The following is a 15,292-nucleotide window of genomic DNA, read 5'->3' on the forward strand; positions in this document are numbered from 1 at the left end:
GTTTAAATAAATGCATATAATTAATTATTAATTAATATAATTATTTCCTTTGGTTATTATCTTCTTCCAAGAAAAATAATAAACATGTTTTTATAATAAATAAAATAATTTAAGAAACCATTTTCATTAACCACTTGAATAACATTACGTGTGATCTAATGACTTCTAAGATCATAACAACTTTTTTAAAAAAAAAATAGAGATAAATAACTAGTTACTATAATCAATTGAAATTTATAAATATTATAATAATAACATATTCAGTTTAATCCTATATCGAGAGGTAGAAAATTTGGTCTCGAAAGACCACGAGTAACGCATGTCAAAACACTATTAAAAGGAAATAAAATACATGAGTCGTAGCAACCAGATGCGGAGCCAGGATAAGGAGAATAAAATACTACGAACCCACAATTCTAGTGTGGAAAGCTTTTTTGCAACCCCTTCATTACCACTGAGCGGTACATAATTTATTTATTTATATATACAAATACAAGATCTACCGAAAAAGCTATTACTAGGTTCATCCAAACCCCGAACCCCCACTTAGCTCCGCCCCTACTAGCAACAACTAAATAATGTGATAATCAAAGCTAAAAAAAACATCAAATAATAGAAATTGAATGACAAGAAACTGTAAAATGAGTACTAAGGCTATTGGTATGCAAGGAGAAACATGTCTAACGTGTCTAATGCACTAACCTTATCACACAATAAAACGAGACAACACTCAACTACCTACTAACCTTATGTCATAATCCTCAACCTCCATATATATCCGTCAATATTTTTTTATGACAGTTAGTCAGTTTGTGTAACTATAAAAAAAAAAAAAAGAACCATCCATCATAATTTGGCCAATCGATATCATTTCTGACAGTTTTTTTTTTTTTTTTACATTATTGCATATCTCTATTATTTCATCATGTAGTCATTTTCCACCAATATATATACCAAAAAATTCCACCAACCAAAATCTAAATAAAAAAAAACAAATCATCTTTTATTTTTATTTATTAATAAGTCAATATTATAAAGTTAATTCCGTGATCTAATATGTACCTCAAAAAATTTAAATTTAATATTAATATGTGGCTATGCACGTAGAGAGATAATAAAATAACGTGCCGCTCCAAACGGGGCATTATACAAAAAACCATAACTGCAATTTCTATGATGTTTAACAATTTTCATTAAACTTAATTTCCTATTATACCCTTTTCTTTTATTGTCCTATTTATAAACCATGAGGGTAAAATAGTCATTATACATAAAACAAAATTCCATCAGTCACACACATATATAAATATATTTTCATGGCTATTCAAGATTCATATTTCTCCATCATCAAAAAAAAAAAAATCACAAGTTCCATGATTAATATATTAAAAAAACCATCTTTTTCATAAGCTTTTTTGCCCCATTTTAATTTTATTTTTTTTAAGGTTTAGTATTAAAAAAATAGAAACTTTATTTGGTGCCCCATTTGCTTAGTACATAATCAAATCTGTCTTTACTGTTGCTGGTAAGTTTTCTTTGTTTATAATATAATGTAAAGACTTGATTTTTATTACTTAGTATGGTGTATTATTATGTAAATCTGTGTTCCATGCATGGTGGAGAACTGTGTTTTGATGTTGAAATCTTTAAAGGTGGGATTTTTATGTGTTGTTTGTTCTCCAGAAGCATTTTTTATTTGTGGGGTTGGGGTGGTTAGGGGTGGGGTGAGGTGGGGTGGAGTGGGGTTGGGGTTGGGGGGTAATGTCCCACCATCCTGTTTTTTGCTTAGGCCATAAATCTTTACTTCTGGGAAGTGTGTCAGGAGAAAAGAGGAATAGAGAACTTTGGACTTTGTTAAACATGCAGATAATAGCAGAAATCTTTAGAATGTCAGCAAAAGATTATATAGCTTATGTAGATAATAGACCTAGAGAGGGATTCTTGATGTATTGTAACTGGGATCTTTATGACCTGAGCCTAAAAGGGCTAAAAGGGTGTCTGATTTTTTCATTTTGTTGTAATAAAAATCTCAGCTTTTTGGGTTTTTTTTGAGTTTTGATAGGTTTTCTTGATTCCTATATTTGGTACTCTGGGAGAATTCATGGCTGTGACAGCTATGGTGTACTATATATGCTTTTCTTGGGGTTTGGGTATTTTGTTATGGTACTTGGAGTTACTTCACATAAGGGGTTGTTGTTGTTACACAGTTCTTCCAGTGGCATTTTCATGGTGATACAGATACTCAGTTCTCTTTTCTCTGCTTCTGTATGTATTTTCTTTCTTTGTATATCTATCTGTCTATCTATCACTTTCTTTTTGCTTTCTGGTTTCTGATTTTGTCTGTTTGTTATGATCATTTTGTATCTATTTTCAATTTTTGGACTGTGTATAATTACCATTGGTTTCTGTTTTCGGACTCATTAGTCTCATTTTCTGGAAATTTCTGATGATGCTCTTTTGTCTGTTTTCTATCACTAACATTTTACATGTTTAAGTTCACCTTGAAAATTGAGCTTTGTTTTGTTTTGTGATTTTGGTGCTATTTATAGCTGTGTTGATTTGTATTTCTGTAGTCTGCAGCTTAGAGATTCTTGAGAAAACAAGGATTGGAGTGATTAGTGATTCTTGAAACATGTTATGAGAAGTTGAAAATGGCATCATCTTCTGCTGAAAATAGTCCAGTGCCACTCAGAGTAGCACCCCCAAATTATCATCCATATCCACCTCCCTTGGTTACATATGAGAATGTTGTTGCCTCTCCTCAACTGTTCATGGAAACTTTGCAGAAGCTCCATGCTGACATGAGAACCAAGTTCATGTGAGTTCTTTCTTTTCTTTTTTGCTTCCCTATGTCCTTTTATGAGTTTCTTTCTATCAGTTTGCATGCACCTCGACTACTTCACCGACTTGATAGCTTTGCCCACCTAGGTATTTTCCCTGTATTGGGATTTGAATTTAGTTGCCCATGGTTTTCACCTACTTCGTTAACTACTAGGTCATGCCTGAATCCCATCTCTATATCCTGTCACAAGGCGTACCTCCCTCCTTTATGTTGAATTTGATCAAGAAATGCTGTCTTTCTTAGTATATGGTTTTCTCCTTAGATGGTCAATTCTCACCTCATGAGCTAGGTTTTGTGCGTTGAGTTAGGCACAAGATCCTTTTTCCGAAAGCAACAATTATTTGAGAAGATTTTTAGGCAGTTTTAATGAGAATTTCATTGATTAATAGCAACCACCAACATTTTCGTTATTTGATTAATCTTTGCTAAAGACTGCTATCCTTATTCCAAATTTGGTCCACCACTCTTTCTTACTTGTTAAGTTTCAAATGTTTTTCAATCTTGAAACTATGCCATAGGCTTCTGAGTTCCCACACATTGTCTCAAGTTTATATAGTTCACACAACTATTTATTAATGCTTCTGTTGGTTGTGCTTTTTTCAGGATCCCTGTTATAGGGGGCAAAGCGCTGGATCTGCATCGCCTCTTTGTCGAGGTAACTACTCGTGGTGGTCTCTCAAAGGTAATAGAACTTGGGCTCATTGTATTCGAACTTTTGGTGCTCTTTCTGTTTTATATCCATGTTATGGTATTCTCTCTTAATTTTTTCTCTAACTAAAAGCATAAGTTGGTATATTGACCTCTGGATTGATGAACTTCATTTGAGTTGGCTTTGCCATAGTAAAGAGCCACAGAAGGCACTATTTTTGTTATGCATCCCCACATGGTTAGGATATACTCCATTCATGTTTAGCTTTCGTGTCTTAAATGCTTCTCCTTATTTTATTACGCTCATGGGTGATGCTCAGCTGGAGTAAAGTCAAGAAACGGGTAAGAATAGAACATCATGCTAATAGGTGGAAGGTGTATGCGTTTTGGCGTAAGGAACCAGAACACTTGGAACTCGGTTTCATTTTCATTTCAGTTGTTTCCCGAGTTGTTCTTTCAAACTCGTTGTAGGATGGGTTTGGAGAATTTTGTGCCCTTACAGTTTGTTGTTTGTTGTTGACAAGTATAGCTCTTAACATGCATAGAAAGGAATGATTGGGTTGAAATTAATGTTGAGTCTGTATAATTATGATTTTTCGAACGTAATTGCAGGTTCTAGGGGAGAAAAGATGGAAGGAAGTAACATTAGTGTTTAGCTTTCCTTCTTCAGCCACAAATGCTTCATTTATTCTTCGGAAATACTATATTTCATTGCTATTTCACTACGAAAGACTCTACTATTTCAAGGCAAAGTACTGGACTCCTTCTCCTGGTATGTGTGGAATCTTTCATTACTTAATTAGTTGTGCTGTGGCTTTCTCACTAAAACATAGATATCTTTCAGACGTGTTGCAGGAAGCCTCCCGTACTGCAGCTCCACCTCAAGGTTTGGCCGGATATATCCTTCCACCACCAGAAATAGAAGCTACCGTGCCCCAGCCGCGGAGGATAGAAACAACATTTCCTGAAGGTTGCTTTCTTGTTCTTGCACATGTTCTATCTCTCTTTTGTCTTTGCTTCCTAACTATGTTGGTTAGAGTTATTCCAAATCTTTATGTCAGTCATTCATTCATATCTTTTGGAAGTCTTCAAATCCATGTATGGAGATATTTTTGATGTCCTTTTCAAGATAAGTGAGGTGATCCTTACGAGGAGAACAAAGAAAATAGGGGATAGGTTCACGCAATTGGTTATCCATTGAGTTTTGAACCGTGGGAGTCTCTAAAACTTTGTATCGACAGATTCACATGATAAAATGATGCTTCTGTTACACGTGAAGTAGTAGAACATGATAAATCTGTACTGCTTAACGGTTAGACTCTGATAATTTCCTACTATAGCTAACAAATAATGTGCATCATCCAATTCTTTTGTGCTTGCAGAAACTACCATACCATCGACAGGTTCACCTGTGTCTGGTTTCATTGACGGAAAGTTTGAGAGTGGATATCTTATTACGGTGAAGATTGGATCCGAGGATCTTAAAGGTGTTCTATATCAGGTTCCAATGAACCAAATGCACCAAGAGTTGCAAAATCAGAATCTACCTGCTTACAACACTCGGAAAGAAGCATCAACACCTGGGGTAGTTCGAAGAAAGCGTAGGAAGAAAAGTGAAATCAAAAAGCGCGACCCTTCCCATCCCAAGCCTAACAGAAGTGGTTATAACTTTTTCTTTGCAGAACAACATGCCCGTCTGAAACCTCTTTATCCTGGAAAGGATAGAGAGATTAGTAGGATGATAGGTGAATTGTGGAACAATCTAAACGTTCCAGAGAAGATGGTAGGAACCAAACGATATATTTCATATCGGAAAAAGGTCCAAAAATTTACTCCTACTATACAAAATATCTTAATTTTACCCAGCTCCGTTATACTTTGAGGCCATTCATGCCCTTGTTGTTATCAAATTGCCTCGTATATACCTCGACTTTAATGGGGTTCTAGCATGGACTAAGGTTGAAACTCCTTTACAGTCGAGGTCAAATATGAAATGATTTGTTGATGGACACTGAGGGTATGAATGGCTCTCTAAAGTATAACGACAATTAAGATATTTCGTATTCTAGGTGGTTATTTATGAGGCCTTCTCCGGTTTAAATATCCCAAGACGTATGAGATTGTTCTTGTTTGTTTCATGCTAACTACTTCCATTGATTATATTCTGTTGAATTCAGGTCTATCAGGAGAGAGCATTGCAAGACAAAGAACGATACAGAATGGAGATGCAGGACTATCGCGAGAGACTAACAGCTGGACAAATTGTTAGCAGTCCACTGCTAATACAATCTCCTCTTGAACACAATGTCGATATGATTGATCAGCAAAGTGAACTTCAAAGTGAAAATGGAAACGTCTCTTGGAGTCCAGAGCACGGAACAAGTTCTGATAAATGTGCACAGAGCAACTCGGAGAACAACAACAACAAAGACACAGACCCTCCAGTATTGGAAATGCAGACAAACAACGTGATCGTTGAGGAATTTGAGTTGCTTAAGAGAGTAGACATGGTCGAATGCGAGGATAAAGAAATGCAGGAAGAAGAAGTTGAAGGTGATAAACAAGAAGAATTACAACACAGCAAGGAAAAAGTTTTTTTCTTCCTAGAAGAAAAAACTTTGTTGCCAACTGAGGGGAAAATATAAACATGGTAAACCTTAAGTTAATTAACTTCCTAGATATTACAACTTATCTTAATTATATAGTGTTTGTTTTGACTTAGTGATAATTATGTTGTTTAGCAGTAGTTTTGGATATAATTTAAGAAGTATGAACCATTTTGATGTATTTCATGGGCATACTTTACAGATTAACTGCCCTTTTGTTCTGCAAGGTTAAAAAAAATATGGGACTTTTAGCACATGAGAATATCTTTCCTTTTTTTTTTGTTTTAACATTTAATACTTTCTCTTTTTTTTGTTTGGTTTTCCATCCGTTGTTTGGTACCTGCATGGGAGCCTGTCTAATTTGGATACGCTCCGCGTAGGGTTCTATCTAGGGAAAGTGCTCCCTACCAAGGATTTTTTTCCATATATACCTGTGGAACATGGAAATGGTTCGTACTTGATGATTTTGTTATCAAAGTTTCATTTGTTTTGTGTTACTCGAACTCTTGATAATGTTGTAAGGTGCGAGTTAGATCTTTCAAAAATGGTGCATTTTCGATGTCTAATACATGTGCAACAACACTTTCGGAGAGTCGAAGTAACATATAATTGAAACATGGTTAGGTTTGGGTTTTTTTATGTACAAACTGCTACATTGAACATCAATTTTTTATTTTTTATTTTTTATTTTCGGTGTTAATCATGTCACATAGTCGATAAATTCATATTTGTGCGTATATTTGAAAGGTTATTCATTTATTTTATTTAAAAATTTATACATATAGACCTACTACGGAAGTGGATAAAACGCTCTAATATATAAAAGATTATTTATTTATTTTTATGACTCTGAAACTGAAACCTCTTAAATTTCTCATTTCATTTGACAATGACCTAATCACTATTAGACTTGCCAAAAATAATGGAGAGCGGTAGCCACTCTTTATAAGCAAAGCAAAAAAAAAAAAAAAAAAAAATGTAGCAAATATTATATAATTTTCACTTTTAACTAAATTTATACATTCTTTTTCAAAATGGCTTTTTCATCGTGATATCATCGTAATAAGGAATTTTAATATTTTTAATGTTAAAAAATAACCGACCAACCAATCATATTTCAGTTTATAGCAACTATATTAATGTTGATGTCATTTGCTTATATATGCAACATTTTCAAGATTTAATTAAAATTCATTTCTTAAAGTTTTATCACAATATCAAATATTTTATTTGGATAATTAAATAGTATTCTTAAAATTGTATAAGTAACCTATAGGTTATGAGTTTCGTAAATTCAACTACTGATGTTTGTGTCAGCATATTTCCTTTTAAGTTGTCTAAGTTCTCACGACTCATTTTATTTTAGGGTTTTCTTTTTTGTCGTGCACTCATATTACGTGACTCCTAAGTTCAAAAATTGGCTATACGATACTTTTCGAGTTCCGTGAGAGCTTAGGATGCCTTATACATCGAACTGTCTTAATAATTAACTTTTCTTATTTAGCTTAAGCAACAAGTTTGTATATATTGTCAAAGCTAACTTGCTAATTAAGGACTGCTACATGCAGAAGAAATTAAAGACATTAATTAGGTCAACCAAAATTAATTTAAATAAACAAGGTTGAAGTTGTCAACTGCTAAAATTATACATTGGTTTTTTGCCATACTACTTCTTTTTTTTTTTTAAATAATAATAATTGCACTTGATTTAATTTAATTACAGTTCCTTGAATCTTAATAGTGCAATTGGTTAATTAATTGTTAAATTATATATGTGTAATTGTGAATTTATGAAAACATACTTCAACTATCGATTGTTTCATTTTCCTATATAAACGATAGTGTGATTATATTTCAGCAGATAGGAAACTTACATGCCTGATAGTTGAGTCATCTTTGATAAATAACTGGTGTCATTATTTAAATGATAAACTCGCATACACCTAATAGTTCAAATATGAAAATAACCATCAACTCTTTTTTTTTAAAAAACTTCAATTAAATATTATCTAAATGAGCAAATTTTGGAAATAACATAAGGGAGCCTGTCAAAATTAAACTTGTGAAATTATTTCATTTTCTATAGTACTTTAACAGCCATTCCTCAAATCATACATTTAATTCGAAAACATGATTTGACCTTATATGTGTTTTTTTTATTCTATAGTCTAGAAAAAGAAAGTCAAGGAAATTAAGATAAGAAGAGTGCATTTTTTTTGTTAAAGAATTGTTTTTCATTTATAAAGTCACCTAATCTATGGACATAGCAAAGAAGCATGGGAATTTTTTTTCATATTATAAAAAAAAAAAAAAGTCAAACCTTTGAGAGGGGTTGACAAAACAAGAAGTATTTGATTTTGATATTTTAGAATTTTATTTAAATAAGTAAAACTTAATTAAATCCCAAAGTCAACTAATTTAGAAAAATGTGATGATGATGAACAAGTTATAATAAGTAGGAACATCATGATTCATGACAATCCTACAATAGGGGCTACAAATTTGTTTTTTTTATTTTATGTATAAAATAAAATATATGAATATATATTTAGAGTACATTGATATATATGCATAGTAAATATATTCAACTGGTCACTCTTCAATAATTATAACTTATCGTTGTCTAAGTTAGAAGAAGTTCTATTTAAAAGGTTTGAATCGAAATTCATATAGAAATATTATAACTTAACTCGTAGTCTTACTTTCATTTTTATCTTACTTACTACTATATTGGCAATATTGAACGATATCTGGACGCGTTAGTAATTTTCTTATTACTTTCTCTCGTTCACTTCAATGTTTGTAATTATTTACACCATTGAAATTTGAAAGGCATATATTACACAATATCGTAGATAATTGATATTTATAAGTTCGATCGCGAAGCATCTCGTATTCACAAAGAATTCTAAGAGGGGAAGGTATGCAAATGTAGACAATATATCCTCACATAAGCATTGATAATTGATTCTAGCTACAGGTTCAATTCGAGAAAAGGTCGCATCCTAAAGGGATGTAATGTAGGCAACCTATCCTCACGTCATCAAGCATCAGTATGATTTATTCCAAGGGTTCAATTCAAGGAAGGATCACATCCGACCAAGGAATATAATATTGGCAACTTATCCCACGAAAGCATCAGTTGTTAATTTCACTGTTCGAACTCATGATTTTTATGAATCACACGGAGACATATATCGCTACCTTAAGGTTCCTCTTCTTCCATTTGCTCTGATGTAATAGTATTTTTTACAAAAATAGAAAAGGGATAAATATACCTCTCAACTTTGTGATTTAGAACAAATGCACTCATTCATTAAAAAAGTAATGCATATATAATTATTGTCTAACAAACGGCGCTTTCTAATAAACTTGAGTATTTCCTTTACACAAACAATTACTGCCAAAAGCATCAAACTAATAAATCACACACAAAACATAAACTTATGGCCATTAAAACAAAAAAACATTACATGATTAAAAAAATAATGAACACTCACTTAAAACAACAAATTAATATAGAATAAGTCCAACCAATGTCACTACATGATATTCCAAAAAGTGAATTTTTTTTTTTATAAAATTAAACAACTATATGCATGTATGCTCTTGATCTTGAAATAATTTTGGTAAAAACAATAAAAATACAATACATCAATTGAGGGTCATGATAAATCAGAAACAAGAAGTGCATCCCAAATCATATCCATATCCAAAGAAGGCATTCTACTCAATTGAACACCATCAACATTTTCTTGATTAATATTCTTCACCTTAGTAATCTCCATTAATTTCTCACAATTAATTTCCTTTTCTTGATTCTGAATGATCGTGTTCTTGATTGTTGCATTATCATCCGATAGCCCTTTTGGAGATATAATAATTTCATCGCGATCACTAATATTATTAGCCTTCTTTGATTGTGCTGAAATTGCTCGAATTTTCGCCTCAAGGAGTGATGTTATGTTCCCATTGATAGAATTAGCCTTTAATTGATTCTTCAAATGTGGAAAATTCAAGTGTGCATAATCACCTCTTAGCATATAAGCCGCGGTATCATAAGCAAAAGCAGCTTCTTCAGCAGTATCAAATGTACCTAACCAAACCCTTGTCCTATTTCTTGGTAGCCTTATTTCCGCCACCCATTTTCCCCAATGCCTTTGTCTTACTCCTCGAAAAAGCTTTCCTTGGGACGCGATCATAGAAGAAGGAGAAGAAGAAGATGAAGATGACTTTTCATACTGAATAAGTGATGATTTTCTTGATGATCCTTTGAATTTCATTGGTTGAGTTTTTGTAGTGCTAAGCCAATAGTCACTAAAACCTTTTGTGGTGGTACAATTTGTTATGGTTTGATTCATTTTCAGCCAATTTGTTGGATTTGTAGTTGCAGCCTCTTGATAATGAATTTGGCTCTCATGACCTATTGATGAAGACATAGGGAATAACGCCGCGGATGATGACCTGGCAAAACACAAAAAAGGAAAATATCTTTCAGAGGTTGAAGATATATCGTAATATCACAATACTATATAATTTCTTCTTTTGTCAATATATTGGGATCCGTGCATCCCAGATAGTGGCATAGCTACCTATTGATCAGAAGGGGTGCAACTGAATCCCCTTCGCTAAAAAAAGAACTATATCAATATTTGAATCCTATTGATAAGTGAATGATGTTACATTCTAACATGTTTTGAATGTTGTTGATAGAATTACTGATTCCACTAATGATCCTTAGAAAGTCTAAATATGTACTACTAGTAAACTCAATTTGATAAAGAGAAAATTAGTGAACAAAATGGCAAATAAAGAAAGAAGGATTTAGTATCATACTTGTGATTCTTGTTGCTTAGAGATTCAGCTGCCATTTTTGAAATCTCTAAAATGGTAGGTTCTTGCAAAAACAACCCTAAAGTTGGGTAATTACTTGATAGTGAATTTGTTGAAGAACATGTTTGATGATCAAGAACTTGAGGATGATGATGAAAAGATTCAAGAAAATTATTTAAAGGAATAATATTGTTATTATTCCCTTGATCTTGATGATGTTGATAATTTGAAGAAGTCGATAATGATGATGATGATGATAATGACGATTCATTTTGATGGAAATTAAGTGGAAGAAATTGAGAAAATTTTGTTGAAGAAGAATTTATAGAAGTACTTTCATGATTTAAATCACTAAAAATGTGTGGATCCTTGAAAAATCTAGATAATGATTCTATGGCTACTTGTTTATAACAAGTTGGCAATTCTTTTTGCATGAAGGATTCTGATTTTAGAGACTGATTCTCCATGAGAAATCCAATAGATTGGTATTGAGGAAAAAAGAGAGAGATAATGATGATGAAGAATAGAATTTAAATGATCATATTACAAAAATGTAGACATTGTGGTATATATATTAAGTCTCAAGCAAGAAGATTATATTATATGTTTACTAAAGAGGCACTTTAATATAGGGTCAATAGAAAAATAGGACCATCAATGAGGGGTTGTCGTGAGATGGTTGAGATCTTTCCACCTATAATCAGAAGTCTCAGTTTTAAGTCTTAGAAACATATATTAAAAAAATCTTTGTAGGAAGTGTTTCTTCTTTAGTGGGCCCTATATGATGCGCGAGTTCAAATTAGCCAGATCAGTAGGTTCCGACAGATATAGTAAACATTGCTAATTCAGATTACTCATCGGTGACCTTCAAGCCTTGAAAAAAGAGAAAGTCTTTGTAGTAAGCGTTTCTTCTTTAATGAGCCCTACATGATACATATTCAGATTAATTAGTTGGAGCGGTAGGTTCTAACTGATATTGTAAGTAGTGTCAACTCAAATTAGTTAAATCAGTGACTTTCGAGCCTTTAAAATGAAAAAATTCTTTGTAAAAAGTGCTTCTGTTTTATCGTCCCCCACACAATGCATATTCATATCATCTGGACCAGCCAATTTCGACAAACGTCCTAAGCAGTGTAAAGCTCAATTAGTCGAACCAATAAATTTCGAAATCAGGACCATCTAATTTCCTCTTCATATTTTTTTATTTTCAGAAAATTTCATGACAATTTCATAATTTTCTTTTCAAAATGTAGATCTTTGATAGAAGTTTTAGAAACATAAATTCGTGCATCCCATTTTCATATATTCTTTTTTATAAACCAATCCAAATGTGCCAACTCATGAGTTGTATTGTTACCTGTCTTCTAAGGTTTATAACAGGAGGGATGTATATTCTTTCATGATAGTGATCGACTGCAAAAAATTAAAATAAAATAAAAAAAATAACCTCAAAAAAACTTTGCTTTAATTTACTTTATTGTTTTGTTGCATTCATTTCTTGGTTTTATTAGCAAATGATCATGTGATTTTCATTAACAAGCACATGATCAATTTCTCTTTTTCACTTTTCTTTTTTGGGTATGAAAATGGTATCTTCACTTTCCCTTTTTAACAAGTATTAGTTATTAGGTTATAGTAAATTATAATTAGTAACTAATAAAGTAAAAGATTAGTCATATGATAATCCACTAGTTATAACTGTTATTTAACTACCGGAGCTTGGAGCAACAGTAAAATTATCTTTGTATGACTTACAGTTTAAGTCACACGTGATAGAAACTACTAATAATCACACATTTAATGAGTGTGACGGCCTTCCTCAGATCCTACGTGAACGCATAACGTTTTGTGCACTGAACTGCCTTTTATAATTGTTATTTGACTCATATATAGTTATGTATGTTAATTGGAAGATTAATTAGTTGGCCTAATCATCATCTCCAAATTTTATATAGGTACTTTTCCAGCAAAACTTTAAGCTAAACGATATTAATGTTTAATTAATATTATCATCATTATTGTAATAATGGACCAAAAAATTAATGAATTTTTAAGAAAAAGATAATGAGGTTTAATTAGTTTTTGTTCTTAATTAGTAGGAGGAAATCGTGGCTATCGTTAAATGATTTAATAGTAAATAATTATAAAACTCTCAACATTTCTCTTATGTGCCTTTTGCGAATAACATTGAGACACTTTTACCAACAAAAAAAAACTTGTCAAAATTTCAGTCCAAATAAGGCAAAACAAGAAACAAAAAAAAAAAAGGTTATATATTAAATATTTGTAAATCCAAATAATTAGTAGTCACTCTGACTCATACTATTGGTAGTGCATGTTATTTAATTTTATTTCATTCACAATTAAGCTACCTCCCAAATTCCACATATCAATTATCATTTCATTAAAAAAAAAAAACCTCCCTAATATAATTCTTTTGTTCCAAAAGTAGTTATCGGATTTAAACAGAGTTCTCGAGTTTGAATTTTGATAAAAAAAAAATCTTGTATAACACTTTTCTCTTTAATGGTCCATACGTAAAATGAGTGTGAATTAATCGATACCCTAATATCAAAAGTAAAGTCAGAATTTTCTGTGAAGAGAGTCAAAATATAAGAAAGTATAATGTATATACATAAAAAAATTTATTTATTTATTTAGTGTATTTTTTTTCTGCCAAATATAAAATGGTATCGGACATCGAGTAAAAACTTTTATTTTGAAAAAAATAAAAGAAGAGAACATGGTATTTGTTCAATTATAGAAGTTTTTTGCTTGTGATTAGGAGGAATGAGTTTAATTTAATTAATATATATGTCATGAACAAATTTAAGAGCAGCTATAGACAAGAAACCATGTTTTCTTTAAAGTTGTTTTCCCCTTTCTTAGTTTTTAATTTAACTTTTATAATAAAAAATACTATTTAATTTATTATTATTTTTCTTTATTCCTTTCTCAGTTTTCAACCTCACACAATACACAAAAAGACAGATTAATTAGAATAAATTAATTAACATCCTTGTAACACATAACCACTGCTTTAATTAATTGGATTAATATAAAATAATTAATTAAAGGGTTAGACATGTGGAGTAGTGGAAAGTGGCTTAGCTTGACCAAACAGTAAAATTGACAAATCATGTGCACAACAAAGACAAAATTATTTAATAAGATCAAATGATAATAATATTTATTAAATTAAAAATAAATAAAAAAGACAGTTCGATGCACAAAATTTCCATTCTAGGTACGATTTAGAAAACAATCGAATCATATTGTATCTTTTATATGCAATTTTTTTGATGATGCATAGACTAACAATAGTTTATCGTTAATCATATATTTGACAATTAATTTATTGAAAATATAATTAACTGACTGAGGTGTGCAGTTGATAGTTTTGTTGATAGAATAAGCAATTTATCGATCGATAGGCTTTTTAAACTCGTAAATTTTTAATCATACGGTGAAAACTTTATCATTGCACCAAAACTCTGATCAAATGGAAGAAAGTACTAGACAATGAAGAAAAGTTTAGTGTATATAGCCACCTATGTTACCATCATTTCTTTTTCTTAGTTTCTCTAGTGTGAAGATAAGGATTTTGCTTGGTTGGACAGCTTTATTTAATTTTTACCTATCTTTAATGTTATCTTAGGTATAATATTATTAGACACCATGACACCACTAATAACATAGTTAATTAATTAATTACTATATATTTCTCATCAAGCTTCAGCATGATCATTATTTTGTTGTATATATGGCTTCAACTAATAATGATTCATTAACTGACTAATTAAGCTTTAATTTTTATCACACATGTCGATGTTTTGAAGGACACAATTTTAACATCGAACTATTAGCTAATTCTATCCATCATAATTTGAATAAATGAAAAGAAATCACATTCTTCTTGTTTTCGAAATTTTTCTCAATTCATTTCACTGATTACTAGGTTATAATTATTTTCCTATATTGATATTATTCGTCATTTGGATGTGTTAACGATAGGGTTTTAATTTTAAGTACAATCAGTGGCAAGATTCAAACTTAAGATGCATGTCAATAAATACGAGAGTTTCACTCATTGCAAGCCTTAACCCAACACCTTATTCACGAGCTATATATGAAGACAATCATATTTCACATGTGTAGGCATTTCCAAATGCATTATTCCTTTCTTTTAATAGGATTCACGACATGTCAAGTCTTGATAAGATTTTTTTTCTTTCGTATTTAATTAAACCACATACTCTATCGATATATGGATCCTCGTCAATTTCTTTGAGGACATATTCCTCAAACGAGATACTTTACGCGTTAGCTACAGTATATCATGGATCAAGACGCATGCATAGCG

General features: G+C 31.5%; 2 protein-coding genes across 3 annotated transcripts in view; one reads left to right on the plus strand and one right to left on the minus strand.

The window, feature by feature from the left end:
• The window catches only part of LOC125808742 (high mobility group B protein 15-like), a 171,704-nt gene extending 165,371 nt beyond the window's left edge, over positions 1–6,333 (plus strand). The window contains exons 1-7 of one of the 2 annotated variants that reach the window (XM_049488403.1): positions 1,450–1,525; positions 2,574–2,818; positions 3,446–3,524; positions 4,103–4,262; positions 4,335–4,460; positions 4,873–5,273; positions 5,668–6,333. In XM_049488403.1, the coding sequence (XP_049344360.1) occupies positions 2,652–2,818; positions 3,446–3,524; positions 4,103–4,262; positions 4,335–4,460; positions 4,873–5,273; positions 5,668–6,135 (1,401 nt within the window). In that variant the 5' untranslated portion in view covers positions 1,450–1,525; positions 2,574–2,651 and the 3' untranslated portion in view covers positions 6,136–6,333. Of the gene's footprint in view, positions 1–1,449; positions 1,526–2,573; positions 2,819–3,445; positions 3,525–4,102; positions 4,263–4,334; positions 4,461–4,872; positions 5,274–5,667 lie in introns of those variants that run through there. The other variant, XM_049488404.1, reaches the window with a different exon arrangement.
• Positions 6,334–9,761: 3,428 nt separating this feature from the next.
• On the minus strand, positions 9,762–11,428 carry LOC125808745 (ethylene-responsive transcription factor ERF062). The gene is made up of 2 exons (XM_049488407.1): positions 10,933–11,428; positions 9,762–10,560 (listed from the first exon to the last, which is right to left on the minus strand). The coding sequence occupies exons 1-2, from the start codon at positions 11,394–11,396 to the stop codon at positions 9,762–9,764; spliced, it is 1,263 nt and encodes a 420-aa protein (XP_049344364.1). The 5' UTR covers positions 11,397–11,428.
• Positions 11,429–15,292: the final 3,864 nt, after the last annotated feature.

This window comes from Solanum verrucosum, unplaced genomic scaffold (assembly GCF_900185275.1).
Source record: "Solanum verrucosum unplaced genomic scaffold, falcon-dt-bn FXZP01000218.1, whole genome shotgun sequence".
NCBI classification, from domain to species: Eukaryota; Viridiplantae; Streptophyta; class Magnoliopsida; order Solanales; family Solanaceae; genus Solanum; species Solanum verrucosum.